The sequence below is a fragment of the Chiloscyllium plagiosum genome, unplaced genomic scaffold (genome assembly GCF_037043375.1).
Source record: "Chiloscyllium plagiosum isolate Xiang-an unplaced genomic scaffold, Cpla_swu_hap1 HiC_scaffold_14, whole genome shotgun sequence".
Classification (NCBI taxonomy): domain Eukaryota; kingdom Metazoa; phylum Chordata; class Chondrichthyes; order Orectolobiformes; family Hemiscylliidae; genus Chiloscyllium; species Chiloscyllium plagiosum.
In genome coordinates, this window is record NW_028270152.1 from 66,937,598 (window position 1) to 66,953,073 (window position 15,476).

The window sequence follows — 15,476 nt, forward strand, 5'->3', positions numbered from 1 at the left end:
GCTGCAGAATGGTAAACAGCTGATAATCTAATCTGGCACTTTAAAGGCTCTTGTAGTGGATAGGGAGGCTATTTGGCCCATTTTGTGCCAATGCTGACTCATAGAAAGAGCTATTTGGGGAGCTAATGGTGTGGTGTTAAAGTCACTGTCAAACAATGCAGAAGCCCAGAGAGCATTGCCTGGGGCAATGGGTTAAAATCCTCAAGTTCAAATTCAATTACTATAGTAAAAATATTATTTTTAAAAAACCTGGAATTGAAAGCTAGTCTTGGTAATGATGGCTGGAAACTACTATCAATTATTTTTAAAACCCATCTAATTCACTAATGTCCTTAAGAGAAGGAAATCTGCTCTCCTTAACTGGCCTGGTCTACATATAACTTCAGAACCACATCAAAAGGGTTCACCATTGACTTGGTGATCAGGAATTAACAATAATTGCTCGCCTCACCAGAGATATTTATATCCCATGAATGAATAAATTAAAAATTAACTAATCCTACCCCCTGTCTATTTTTTCCCTTTTCAAGTATGTATCCAGTTGCTTGTGGATTTCCTTCACCCTTACTCATAGCTGCACTGAACCCTTAATGGGTCAAAGAGGTTTTCCAAGCTCCCACAACTTACAGGACTTTTTCAAGTCTTAGCTCCAGCACTTTGTTGCACCTACAAACCCCTGGGGTTTTTTTTCCTCAGCACAGGGCTGCCCTTGCCTTCTCATTGATCATCCTTTTTATGATGCACCTACTGACTCCTCGAACTTCTTCCTGGTTCAGTGCAGCCGGAACTCAATGATGAAGTTGCCTCCTCAGGAGCACAGCTCAACTGAATGTTTTTGCATGCAGCCCACTTCTGCCTATGTCTCACCGTAACTGGGAGCTAGAAACCACTCTTCAAAAACCCCTGAAGAGTTCTGATTGACCTCCTGAAACTCTTGCAACAAACAAACGCTTGCTCCTAGGCAGTATTGAATTTAACTAATATTTTGGAACAGTCAAATGTTTCAACCTCTTGGAATGTTACACCTTCCATTAGCTCTTAGAGCACATGGTTCATACTGAAACAAGAAAGAAATTTAGCTTCCACACACAATGCAGTGGTCCAAGATGTGGTCCAACACTCACTTTCTCAAAGACAATTAGGGACAGGTAACCATGCCTATTTTGCCTGCAAAGTGCACAATCTAAGATGAATTAAAATAACTAATGATCTTCTAAAAATGGAGATCAATTGCTCAGATGACAAGGGGTATGAAAATACAAGGAGTCAAGATAACATTATGCAAACTCTGACCAGACTACAAATGCCGCACACCTCATGGCAATCCGGAACATGAAACCCTGGGCTTCCTGTGTACATTGCCAAGACTGTGCTGCTTCAGGAATGATAATTGTGGCTTGTTTAGAAACTTTATCTGCTCTATCTGAGCTACTGATAGTTTAAGTTGATCCTTGCTGTCACACGGAGCAATAACATATCAAAAAATTGACAAACTATCAGCAGTCACATTGCCGGAGAGGAAGTCCTATGACCCACATTCACTTCCAGTCAGTAACATGTTGCCTCACATGCAGACAACAGCAAATTCCAGTGGCTGCATATCTCTTTGTTTTCAACTTTATCCAGATCTCTTCAGATTCAGATCGGCACCATTCTGAAAGAACCTGCATTGATTTCCAACTCGCCCTCACACTCGTTGAACTGTCTTTGCCTCCTGGTTCCCCCTATTGTCTCCAATCTAAAAGTCACACCCTAAAGCAGAACGCTGAGGATGCTGGAAATTAGAGCAGAAAATGCTGAAAATACTCAGTAGGTCAGACAGCATCTATTCTGTCTCTACCAAAGCCAAGAGATTCAATAAGTGTTTCTCCTCTTTTTCAAAATCTCATCCTCACGTTCAAATCTCTTCCAGGCTTTGTCCTTCCTATGAAGAGTAAATATTTTCACCGTAATATTCTTCTGAGAAACCTGCTTTCTTCTGATTCTTATTATTGTGTTCCTCGCTTCCTTCGTCTCCCCATTGTTAGTTGTAGACATTGGATTCTGGGATTCTCTCTCTAAACCTCTCTGTCGTGATGCCCCACTTTGGACCAAGTGACATTTCCAAATATTTTGTTTTCTTTGGCCTAGTGCCTGCCATTGTTTGATTACACTCCAGTGAAGCACCTTATGGGTATTTTACATGATGAAGATGCTACATAAATGTAAGTTGTTGTTGTTCTTGAACTGTTTAATCCTGGTTCTTAGCCAGATGTTTAAAGCCCTTTTTAAAGGCTTAGCCATCAATCACCATTACTGGGTAAGTGTTATAACTATACCTTCATTGGAAGATGGCAGTAAGAAACATTCACCTCAGGGCAGGACTGACACAGGGAGTCATTACACAAAGTACGAATGGAGGGTCACATTTATGGGCTCCTCTAAGAGCTGAGTAAGTAAAAAGGTGTGTTACAGCTCACTTAGGTATTGTCAATCACTGTGGCAACAGACGTTTCTGTATGCATGTTGTAAACTGAATAAAACCAGAAATTGCTGGAAAGGCTTAGCAGGTCCTGCAGCAACTGTGGAGAGAAATCAGAGTTAACCTTTCAGGTCGAGTGACCTTTCCTCAGTTCTTTTACAAACTGGAATGATAGACAGTGATGGCAGGGGCTCCGATTTCTTTCTATCACAAGACTGACCAGGAATCTTTCCGACTCTTATTGGCCGTCGTTAAAAGGATTTGTAGATTGATATTCAACCCAAAATGGACAGGTCGTTTTAAACGCCTTTTTTAAGGTGGGTTTTCCTTTTCCTTCCAGACTGAGGCAGAGTCATTATCCATTGCACTACACAACCCCCAGGTAAAAGGCAAACAAGGTTATACCAGAAAACAAAGATTAGTGCAAAGCCCACAGACTGTAGGATGGATGGAAAGCTCTGAAGGAGGCAAATCCAAGGGATGCAAAGAGGTGGCCCATGTTTGAGGATCTGGTGAAGGTCAGGGGATTGCACAAACGATACTTAATTTAAAAACGATGATAAAGAAACGTAGAGACACAAGAGAAACATCCAGATTTGTTCTTTCTAAATATAAGTATGCACTACTAAGAATATGGATAGAATTGTATCACCACGCCCCTCTCAATAATATAGCTACATATAATGACAGAGAGGAGATGATTGAGTATTTTGCCTGTCATTCACCACTGAAGACCACACTGTTGCAAGTCATAGAATCCCCATAATGTGGAAGCAGGCCAATTGGCCCAACACTGACCTTCCGAACAGCATCCCATCCAGACCCATCCCCCCTAACCCTATAGGCCCTGCATTTCCCATGGTTAATCCATCTAATCTGCACATCTCTGGAAACTATGGGGCAATTTAGCATGGCCAACCTACCTCATCTGCACATTTTTGGACAGTGCAAGGTAACTGGAAAACCAAGAAACCCACACTGACACGGGGAGAATGTGCAAAATCAACAGAGTTGCCCAAGGCTGGAATCGAATCCATGCCCTAGCACTATGGAGCAGCAATGCTGGCCACTGAGCCACCATGCCACACCAAGTGGCTGGAATTGTTTGTGTGTGGGATTTCCTCCGCTGATTATTTTCTTGGCGTAAACACTGATTTTACTAGAAGATTGCTGTAGTTTCAAACATGAGTTCTGTCGATGTAAAATAAAGGGGTGGACTGGATTTTCCATACAAGGCTAGGGCACAGAAGGTGCGAATCTATCCAGGCCCCTCGCTGAGGAGAACAGTCAGTACTTGGGATTTTCACAGAGCTGTCCCTTTCAACAACAAGGACACCAATTTCCAGTGAACGGGATCGCGAAGATAATCAGAGCTAGTCAGAGGCGGTTAGGCTTAAGAAGAACGATAGGCCACATGGCTGTGAAGTTACAGAGAAAGTGCTTTAACTCTATTTGCCACATTACAGGAAGTTCATGGAGGCTTTGGAGAGGGTGCATAAGAGGTTTACGAGGCTGCTGCCCGGGTTAGAGGGTAGGAGCTATAAGCAGAGACTAGAAAAACTCGGGTTGTTTTCTCTTGAGCAGAAGGAGACTCGATGGAAGTCTATAAAATAATGAGAGGCGTTAACAAGGTTGATGGTCAGAATCTTTTTCTCAGAGTTGAAGTGTCTAATACTAGGGGGTATGTATTTAAGGGCGAGGGAGGGAAAATTCGAAGGAGATGTGAGGAGCAGGCTTTTTACACAGAGAGTGGTAGAAGTCTGGAATGTGCTGCTAGGGGTGGCAGTGGAGGCAGGTATGATAGTGGTGTTTAAGGGACTTTTAGATAGGCACAATATGTAAGTAATGGAGGGATATGGACCAAGAGCAGGTAGAAAGGATTAGTTTAATGTGGCGTCATGTTTGGCACAATATCACGGGCCGAAGGGCCTGTTCCTGTGCTGTACAGTTCTGTGTTCTATGTTCAAAATGCAGGAGATTATAGCAGTGGTGAATCATCTCCACTCTGTCCCTATATGTAACCATGTTAATGAGAGGGAAGTAATGATACCATTGTTCACTGTCCACCAAATCGTTAATTAAAAAATTGTGCTTCTGTCTTGGGCAGTGTTAGGAAGTGGGGAATACACTCTTTAAATTAGGTAAAAACGTTTTGGAAATCCTAGTGCAGTGTTCAAACATTTCCAAGTCTTTCATCAGGAAAAAGCTGTTATTTTAAGAGGGATAGTCAGAACTGTGACATAAATAGCCCCAAAACTGTTGTGGTGCAGCACTTCAAAACAAAAAAATCAAGCTCTGTGATTATTGGCAGATGTTAAAAGGTAGACATGTTTTAAAATACAATTTGGTCGCCCCAATCAAAACGGGAAACATTGAATTTCACTCAGCGCTTCCACTTCCAGACTGCACAATGGGTTTCATCCGAATATTCAGGGAGGAGAGTGTATACTGAAAATATACAAATTGCTCTCCGTCACTACACCAACAGCACGAGTCTGGATCAAGGTCATGCTTCCCCTTCCCCCAGAGATGAACAAATAAACAAGCCCCTTATCAACACATCGCAACCTTTTGAAGAGGCACTTTGTAGTTTCCGAACTGTAAGCGGCCAGTCAGGGGGTCGGCATTGAACTTCCAGATAAGAGACTGCGAGCCCTTTGTGCAGCTTCATTCATCTTAACCAAAGTGAAGCTCTGGGTGACATTCTATACTGTTTTCCCTCTTTGCAACCATTCAGTTTCCAGTTTTAAAGGAGCTGGTTCTTGCTGTATGACAAAACAATCCTGGGACTTCCAGAACAATGATTATCGAAACAGTTATTTTGCTTCGGTGCTTCTTACAGCACCAAATCCCATCCCGCATTCAACTGCCATCCAGCAACAACTCTTAACATTTATGTGGAACCTTCAACGTAATAAATGGTCAAAGGTGCTTCACAGGAGTGTTTCCAATAGTAATAGCACTAATATACTAATGTAATGAAACATTGGGCGGCACGGTGGCTCAGTGGTCAGCACCGCTGCCTCACAGCATCAGGGACCGGGATCGACTCCACCCTTGAGTGACTATGGGGACTTTGCACATTGTCTGCATGGGTCTGCTCCAGCATTCCTCCCACAGTTCAAAGATGTGCAGGTTAGGTGGGTTGGCCATGGGAAATGTGGGGTTACAGGGATAGGTGGTGCGGGGGATGCTCTTCAGAGGGCCAGTGTGGACTCAATGGCCAGAATGGACTGCTTGCACACTGGAGGGATTCGATGAGACAGATCAATGCACTTGATAGTGGCATTATAAGACAAAATAGGGTGCTGATCTGTAAATATATTTAAAGAAGAGATAGATGGATTTTTGGAATAGTAGGGAGTTTATGGCTATGGTGACCAGGAAGGAAAGAGGAGTTGAGGCCCAGGGCAGATTGGTCACTGATCTTATTGGAATGGAGGGGCAGGCTTGAGGAGCCGAATGGCCTCCTCCTCTTCCTATTACTTCAGTTCTTAAGTGTAATTAAAATCTGGAGTGCTTGAAAGTTAGAAATACATGAGCAAAAATACCCAGGAAGGTTGTGTGGCTGAAACAGATTGCAGACTTAGAAAGGAGCAAGATCATGGAAGGAGTTGAAATTAAGGATGAGAATTTTAACTAAGAGTTAATACAGGGCCGCAACATCAGGTGAAAAGGACTTAGCACACATCAGGACATGAGCAACAGCTCTTTGGATGACAAAGTCTATGGAACATAGAATGTGAGATCAAACTAATCAAGACTTCTTTAACTTCCAAACAACCTCAACAAACTCCACGGATATGGAGAGAGGAATGGAATGCTCTTCAGAGGGTCAGTGTGGACTCAATGACCAGATTGGGAAGACACATGGGAACAGTGCAAATTGCAAATTCCCTTTCCAAGCCACACACCATCCTGGCTTGAAATTATATCACGGTCCCTTCATTGTCACGGAGTGAAAATCTTGGAACTCCAGCCCTAACTGTGGTGCACTTGCTCCCAATGATCCAGACTACAACAGTTCAAAAATGCGACTCATCACCACCTTCTCAAGGGCAATTAGGATGCCCACATCTCATGAAAGAATAAAATATAAAACCAACCAGGAGTGTGATAGAATAGTCACAGTCTAGAAATAGAAAAGCATTAATGAAGGTTTCAACATCAGATGAGCTGAAGCAGAGGTTGGACAATGTTATTGATGTAGAAATAGGCAGTTCCAGTATTTCAGATGAAAGTTGGTATTCAGCGTAAAGAGGTGGTATTAGGACAGGTGACCAAGGCTTAGACAAAAGTAGTAGGTGTTAAGGTTTTAAAAGCAAAAAGATGGGCAGAGAAAATTAAGGAGTGAGAGCCCAGAGCTTTTAAGGTTGAAGACCAGGGTCATGATAAGTTAGCATGAAGGAACTTAAAAATGGATTGGAACCTAGAATTGGAGGGCTCGCTGAATTCTTTGGTTTTTGAAACCAGGTTGCTTCAATCTGACAGCCTGAATGATTGCTGCAGTCGATGTTTTAAGGTCCTCAGATTGATCTCATCAGTAAAACACATGAGTTTCGGATCATCTGTGAGATCAGGTATTATTAACAGCCACCTGATGAAGGAGCAGTGCTCTAAAAGCTAGTGCTTCCAAATAAACCTGTTGGACTGTAACCTTGTGTTGTGTGATTTTTATCATTGTCCATCCCAGTCAAACACCAGCACCTCTAAATTAGGACCCAGTTTTTAATGATAGTATTGGCATAATTTGGGTTTTTTTTTCTCTATAAGGCTTGGATGAAGCTATGGGCTGAAGCTTTCCTGTGGACAGGGCTCTCACCTGGATGTTGTGAAAACTCCGTAGATCAGTGGATTTTTTTTGTCTTTCCCATTCAGCACGAAGACATCCTCTGCAAATAAAACAGGTGCATTGATATTAACAGTAGATAATAAGCAGGAACCCTGATCTCTTTGTCTTTCCACAATGGCAAGAGGCCATTTGACCAGACTGAGTTTGTGCCTGTTCTGCAGAATTACAGTGCCTTGTACAATAATAGGATTTATATGTAACATCCAACCATGCCCTTTCGGTGCCCCAAAGTACTTTAAAAGTGATGGCTCACCTTTGATGTTCAACCACTGTTAGAATCCAGGCAAACACGGATTTCCCAACAGGGTCTCACAAACAGCAAAGAATTAAAGGGCCAGATAGTGATGGTTGAGGAAAAGATAATGGCTAAAAGGCCATGGATCCCTTCTTTAGCAAGGTGGGATCGTTAACAGTCATACAAGATGAGAAGCTACACTCAACATTTCATCTGAAAAATGGCACCTCCCACAATGCAACATTCTCTTGGTACTGTCCTGAAATGTTAGCCAATATAGAAGCTGGTGTCGTGGATGTGAATTTATGGTGTATTTGGCCAGAAGTCAGAAACCAAATGGGGGCTCATACCTGTAATATCTGTGACATTCACTCAATTTCCTAACATTTCTCTAGGATTTTTGCCCAGGTTACAGCTGCAGACTCCCCCAGGAAATTCAACCACCAAAAGCTTTGCAATAACATCGAAGTTCCAAACTCAAAGGTCTTTTCAACCAGCCCACCAACCCGGGTAGAATAACAAATGGAAGATGTTCCAAGCTACAAGCTTTTCCCACCTTTACCGGTATTCCCTTATCCACCCCCACACAAAGATGATCATAACTGGCCCTCGTACCCAATGCTGCCATGTCACTTTGATTGTTCTTTACGTTCAAGCTCTGTTTCCACTCTCAATTGCAGTTCTGCAGCAGCAGAAGTCAAGTCACTGTCTTAAAAGGACCTGAACTGGAATGAGTTTGGTAAAGTAAGTTCAGTATTTCTACAGCATCGGTCACTGTATTACTCATCTACCTTTTTCCAGAGTGGTTGAGTTGAGAAGGAATGTGCACTGTCAAGCATGTGGATGTTTATAAATAAGTACCAAAGCATGCTAACTATCCTACAGACTCTATTTTCCTATCGCTGCTGCCCGCATGCTTCCATCTCAGCAGAGGTGTCAGGTATTCGGAAACAATCTTTCACTTCATCTGGATCACTGAACACATTATCAATCACAGGCAGAACGCTCTATAAGTTTACACTAACAAAGCAACTAATTGACCACCATGAAATAAGCCTAAGGGCTCAAGTGACAGAACATTGATGGCGCTCTGAAAGATGAATTGCTGCATAAATTTCATTATAACATGGACAAGGTGTTTAGAGACAGCTTTCAATGCAATATGCACAATGACGATACACAGGACAGATGTCTTTTAATACTCAGTGCTGCTTTATACCTATTTCTCTGGAATCTCCTCCAGCTCTCCAAGATCATGTGTAAACGTCTAACAGGAATAATACTCTGACAGTGGCTACTGAGCATAAGTACAAGGTGCTATGTCAAAGGATATCAGGTCTCTTGGGACTGAGACTTGATGGAAGAAGACACTACTCTTTTATATTTCTGGATTCAGTTTACAGGGAATAAACATTAACAGTTTGCACTAGTTTTGCATTCAGCTCTTGTACATCTCAAGTTCCTAGAAGGTCCCAACGATATTCTGAAACTACATTCCTTGAAATTTGATGGTCCCTGACTTCCTTCCCCCTTACTGAAGATGGCTGTGCCATCAGCCACTTAATCCTTCAACTCTGCTGATCTATCACGGTGTCTGTTCTTCTCTCTTACTTTTCCTCTCTTTAACGACCATTTCTCTGAGAAAGCTTTTGATAACCTGTGCCAATACCTCCTTTTCTGGCTTTGTGTCACTTTTCTATCTGCTGATGATGCTCCTATAGAGCGCTGTATTAAAATATGCTACATAAATGCAAGTGGTTATTGTTCTTGTAGCAGGAACTGGAAGCTATTCAGATCTTTGAGTTTGTTCCAATATTCAAGGTGTTAATGGCTGAATCAGCTCTCAATATTTTTGACCCCTTTGATCTACGTCACTTGCCCAACAGAAATGTATTGATCTCTGTCTCGAAAATTTCAGTTGACCCCCAGAAGCCTTAAGGGAGTAAGAGTTAACAAATACTCTTTGTATTATGAAACTTTTGTTAGTGCCTCGCTTTTGTTCTTTTGCAGCCAAGAACTCCTTCCAAGCACTAGTCAGGAATAAGATACGCTGTATCTTGAACTGTCAACATTATATATTTCAACTGCAGTGGCACTGTTGGTGTGAGACACAGCAATTTAGGGATACACATGGGGGCACATGTTAACAATTGTAAATTCCAAATGTTCACAAAATACAGCAGTACCCATTTTCCTGAAAGGCGATCCTGCTGTACACGCTGAATATGTGCATGGGAATCTTTTACTCCCAGTGTCCTTATTTCCTGCTGTCAGTTGTGCGCTTATAAACCAGCTCATGAGTGAGACAACTGTGCCAGTTGTAACAACTAAATTTGGCATTCACCAATATAATCTCTTGAACCATTCCCTGCGTTTTGGCTATGATCTTCCTTGCGGAATCCCACAGAGAATTTAAGCAGTGTGATACTCACGCAGTTCATCAAAATGGGTTTGAATTCCCTCAGAGCCTGGAACGGAACACACCAGCCGCGCCTTCAGAAAGGTACTCCACTTGTTGACCAGACTGCGTTGACCACCAATATCATTCTGGGAGAAACAAAAGAGCTGCATGAACTGGGGTCTGCAGGAAGATGCTGCACCCACTTTACACTGGTCATCCCTCTTTGTCCTCAGGCTGGTCATCTAATCTGGTCAGAGGTAGGTACTGCAGATGCTGGAGATTAGAGTGGTGCTGGAAAAGCACAGCAGGTCAGGCAGCATCTGAGGAGCAGGAAAATCAATGATTCAGGCAAAAGCCCGATGAAGGCTTCTCGGATGCTGCCTGACCTGCTGTGCTTTTCCAGCACCACTCTAATTTGGTCATCCAGTCTGACCTTAGAATATAAAGAAGAACTTAAAGAGTTGGAGATCTTGTGTAGGATTTGAAATTCTTAGCAGTAAAGCTATTCCAATCCAGGGAGCGCTGTACTGGAGGAAGTCTAACTTAAAAAAGCTGTGTGGGGTTCTGACCCAAGTGGATTGGAATCAAGGATCGGAGGTAACATTGTAAATGAAGGTCTTTTGTGGTGCAATGGTCCCTCTGAGCCAGGAGGCCCAAGTTCAAATCCCACCTGTTCCAGTTAACGCGTCGAAATGGATTGGTTTGAAAAAATCTAACGCGGTAAATGAGCAAAGGGAAGCCTTCAAGAAAGATGCAACTCAAGGACAGACCGGATTCATTCAATGCAACGGTAAGGAATAGCATTCACAACTAGAGTGTCCTGGATGACTGAAGATTTGGAGATCGCAATGAAACAGATAATTGAGATATGTGATAATTATCAGATTTGCAATTTAGCAGGGAACCCATTAAATAGAGAAGAAGAATGGGGGGAGGAGAGGCAAGGGACACAGAGAACTTATCAGAATAGACCGTTGGGTAAAACAAAAGAGAACTTAAAAGGTTTTGTAAATATATAAACAGTAGGTATGGTCATAGGACAGGTCAGACTCTAGATGTTCTTGCAGAAGCAAGGAGCATGGTTTATTTACTCATCGAGTATTTTGTATCGCCCAAGAAAAGGATGCTACCGATGTCAGAGTGAACGAGAAGGCAATCACAAATTAAGATGACACATGAATAAATAAAAGAGGAGTATTCAAAAGGCAGGCAGTACTCCAAGAGGAAAAGTCACTCAATCTGGATGGGTTGCATTCTAGGCTACTAAGGGAAGTCATAGTGAAAATTACAGAGTCTCTGACCATGAACCCTCAATCACGTTTAGAAAACAGGGCAGTTCCAGAAAACTGAATAAATAGAAAATATTAGAGACATCTTTAATCCAAAAAAAAGGGGAGCAGATAAACTTGACAATTACAGACCAAACAGTCGATGGCGGGGATACATTTAAAAATAATAATCTAGTACAATATTAATTACTAATAAAAAAAATGTAATGATAAATTGCTAAAAGCAAATTATATTTGAATAATTTTATTGGAGCTCAAAAATTAAGGGGGGAATTAAGGGAACTGGGAGTTAACCTTATAGAGAAGTGTAAAATAGCTAAGGGGACAGTTAATAGTAAAACACAAAAACTGCAAATGCAAAACATGAATACAGGATGAACCTTGGAAGTTTAAAATGGCAATCAATTCAGTCCTTTTGACAAAGAGCAGTCAAAACATAGAACAGAATTCTAGATAGTGTGGAGGAGGCAAAACCACTTTAGAAACATTTGATTGTTGCGATGGTTGGGGGGGGCGAGTGACATCAGATTGTTCTGAATGAAAAACTAGAATTATTTTGAAGGATTTCCCTCTTTTATGAGAATTATGCAGTCTGATAAATTATAAAACACTCTCGTTCATCCTGACTAACTGTCAGAATATTGGGTTCAAACAGGATTTCTATGATATGGTTCTCCAACACTTAGCAATTGATGATTTTGAATCTCATAAACCACAAAACTCATTGTAAAGTGTGGGCTGTCATCACAAAATCTCCATGTGGAAATGTGAATCAATTCTCATGTTTTTCTGTTCAGTTTCTCTGGTTCACTGCTGCTCGCAGCTAACCACACCCCTCACCTTACAAACCCGAGCCACTCTCGAGTAGATGACCTTCCCATTGCCATTATCCACTTCCAGAGCACGCTCGGTGAAAAATAAGTATACTTTGTCGTCCTCCACATTGTTGCTCTCTGCAATGGCATTGACCTTCACGAACCTAGGGTCTGAAGAGGAACAGAGAGAACTAAACCAAGTGTAGGGCATGCACTGGTACTTTCTACATGACCACAAAATCTCACCTCAGTCCATATCAACCAGCCAATCCAGAATCCAGCATAACTGAGACTCATTCTCTCCTTTTTGCAGTCAAAGACAAAAGACTAATTGTTCTTTTGTCTGGCATTAAGAGAATGTGTTCAAAGTCAACTTTAATATAGAATCCCTATAGTGTGGAAGCAGGCCATTCAGCCATTTAAGTTTACACTGCCCCTCCAAAGAACATGCCACTCAGACCCACCAAAAACCCTGCATTTCCCACAGCTAATCCAACTAGCCTTCTCATCCCTGGACACTATGGGCAACTTAACGTAGCCCATCCACCTAACCTGCACATCTCTGGGAGGAACCCATGTTGATACAGGTAAAATGTGCAAACACCACACAGGCAGTCACCTGTAGGTGGAGTCAAACCAGGGTCCCTGGTGCTCTGAGGCAGAAGTGCTAACCACTGTGCCACCGCGTGACTGCAATGTTCCAGTATTCACACTTCTCTCACAGGTTACAGCTGGAGAATTGTAAAGCAGAGAGACAGACTACTTAGTTTGTCATGACTGTTGTTGAAAAAGCCAATCAATTTGTCCCTAGTCCCCTGCTCCTCCCCATTACACTGCAAAGTTGCCTCTCATTTTTTACTAGCATTGATTTCATTTCTTTTGTATCCGAATATTTCCCCTTAGCAAAACAAGAAACACTAAGTTTCAGGCCGCAGTTTCTAGGCAAGGTATTATACACCGCATTGGTAAACTAACAGGATGGGTCTAATGCCGGGATTGGGAGCTTTACTCAAACCTAACCCTCACCTTGCAGCCACGTCGAATCGTATTGCTCAGTGCGTATCACACGACGATGTCCCAGGCTACGAAAGAATGCCACGTCCCGGCTCATGAAGTCAGAGGATATTCCAGCGTACAGCTCACCTTCTGGAAACAGAACCAGCATTCATGACTTAGCTTAACAATTTCCTGGTGTGCTCACCCAAACAAATAAGTGGGAAGGAAAAGATGGTACTGCTCATCTCACCAGAACACTTCCCCAGGGAATGATAGGACCTTTTAGCTGTCCAAGCTATCAAAAATACAAATACGCACTCCTCAGGGATACGATCGCCTACGTGCAGGACAGAGGGTTGGACATCTGCCTGATCAGCCTGGACCAGGAGAAAGCCTTTGACAGGATATCACACACGTATATGAGAGATGTTCTCTCCAAAATGGGCTTTGGGGAGGGAATCTGCAATTGGATCAGACTGCTCTACACCAACATTGTCAGTGCAGTCTCAATCAATGGGTGGGAATCAGATAGCTTCCCAGTCAGATCTGGAGTCAGGCAGGGCTGCCCCCTCTCTCCTGCCTTGTTTGTGTGCTGCATAGAGCCATTTGCCGAGTCCATCAGGAAGGATGCGAGCCTGAGAGGTGTGACTATTTCTTGGCAGCGGGGGCCTGCAGGTTAAGGCCTCCCTGTACATGGATGACGTTGCCGTTTTCTGCTCGGATCTGCTGTCCGTGCGCAGACTCATGTGCATTTGTGACCAGTTTGAACGGGCTTCGGGGGCCAAGGTAAACCGAGGCAAGAACGAGGCCATGCTCTTCGGGAACTGGGCCGACCAATCCTCGATCCCCTTCACCATCAGGACCGACCACCTGAAGGTGCTGGGTATTTGGTTCGGAGGGGCTGGGGCGTGCGCCAAGTCTTGGGAGGAGCGTATCAGCAAAGTGAGGCAGAAACTGGGCAGATGGAAGCTACGGTCGCTCTCCATCGCGGGAAAAAACCTGGTCATCAGGTGTGAGGCACTGTCATTACTATTATACGTGGCACAGGTCTGGCCTATTCCCAGAACCTGTGCCGCTGCAGTCACCCGGGCCATCTTTCAGTTTATATGGAGGTCAAAGATGGACCGGGTCCGAAGGGACTCACTGTATAAAGATCTGGGCAACGGGGGAAAAAATACACCCAATGCCACCCTTACCCTGATGGCCACCTTTGTGTGTGGCTGCATCAAGCTGTGCGTGGATCCCCGGTGCGCAAACACCATGTGTCACTACGTACTGAGGTTCTACCTGTCCCCAGTGTTGCGAAGGATGGGCCTGGCCTCGCTGCTGCGGAACGCTCCGAGTAGTTGGACTGTTCCGTATCACCTGTCCTTCATGGAGAAATTTATGAAGAAAAACACCTTTGACCACAAGTCCATTAGGAAGTGGTCAGCGCGTAGTGTCCTTGAGACCCTTCGGGAAAAGGAGAGGGCAGATCCTATCGAGCGGTTCCTTGAGCAGACTGTCAAAGCCATTTGGCAGAATGCCTCATCGCCAGAACTTTCCAACAAGCACCAAGACATGGCTTGGCTGGTGGTGAGAAGGGCTCTGCCTGTGAGATCCTTTATGCACGCCCGGACTCTCTGCCGCACCGCACGCTGCCCTCGAAGCGGCTGCAGGGGGGACGAGACTGTCATACACCTCCTTCTGAATGTGCCTATGCAGAGGAAGTCTGGAGAGGAATGCAGTAGTGTTTGTCGAGGTTCGTCCCGAGCAGCGCTGTGACGCGGGACTCCGTGCTCTATGGTCTGTTCCCCGGGACGCACACCGAGACGAACATCAACTGTGCCTGGAGGATCATCAACTCGGTGAAGGACGCTCTCTTGGTGGTCCGAAACCTGCTGATCTTCCAGCTGAAGGAGTTGACCCCGACTGAGTGTTGCAAACTGGCACATTCCATGGTCCAGGACTACGTGTTGAGGGACGCGCTGAAGCTTGGGGCAGCTGCCGCCAAGGCGCGGTGGGGAAAGACCACTGTGTAAAGTCTGCCTGCCTAACGAAGAACAGGGGGCCCATGCATCATTTGGGCTCTGCTGACGCCTCAGCTAATTATATGGGCATATGATTGAAAAATGTACAGACCTGTATAAAAATGATAAATTCTGATCTCTGTATGTACATGTTTACATAAGTATGGCATGACCAACTGTACAGACCATCAAATTATTTTATGAATAAAGTATATTTTTGAAATTTAAAAAAAATCAAAAATACAAATACAAATACTACAGTAGCGCCTCGACTTACGAACTTAATCCGTTCCGGGACCCGGTTCGCGAACTGAATCAATTTTTCCCATTGTTCGGATAACGTAAGAATGCTTGAACGGCTGTTCACAGCACACACGCCAAAGACGAACTGAATGAGATCACGCGGGGCCCGAGAGCT

General features: G+C 43.7%; 1 protein-coding gene across 2 annotated transcripts in view; it reads right to left on the minus strand.

The window, feature by feature from the left end:
• The window catches only part of sema3h (sema domain, immunoglobulin domain (Ig), short basic domain, secreted, (semaphorin) 3H), a 164,993-nt gene that overhangs the window by 24,897 nt on the left and 124,620 nt on the right, over positions 1 to 15,476 (minus strand). For both annotated transcript variants that reach the window (XM_043708548.2, XM_043708547.2), the window contains exons 6-9: positions 13,080 to 13,199; positions 12,079 to 12,224; positions 9,981 to 10,095; positions 7,284 to 7,353 (exon numbers count right to left, since the gene is read on the minus strand). In XM_043708548.2, the coding sequence (XP_043564483.1) occupies positions 7,284 to 7,353; positions 9,981 to 10,095; positions 12,079 to 12,224; positions 13,080 to 13,199 (451 nt within the window). The remainder of the gene's footprint in view (positions 1 to 7,283; positions 7,354 to 9,980; positions 10,096 to 12,078; positions 12,225 to 13,079; positions 13,200 to 15,476) is intronic.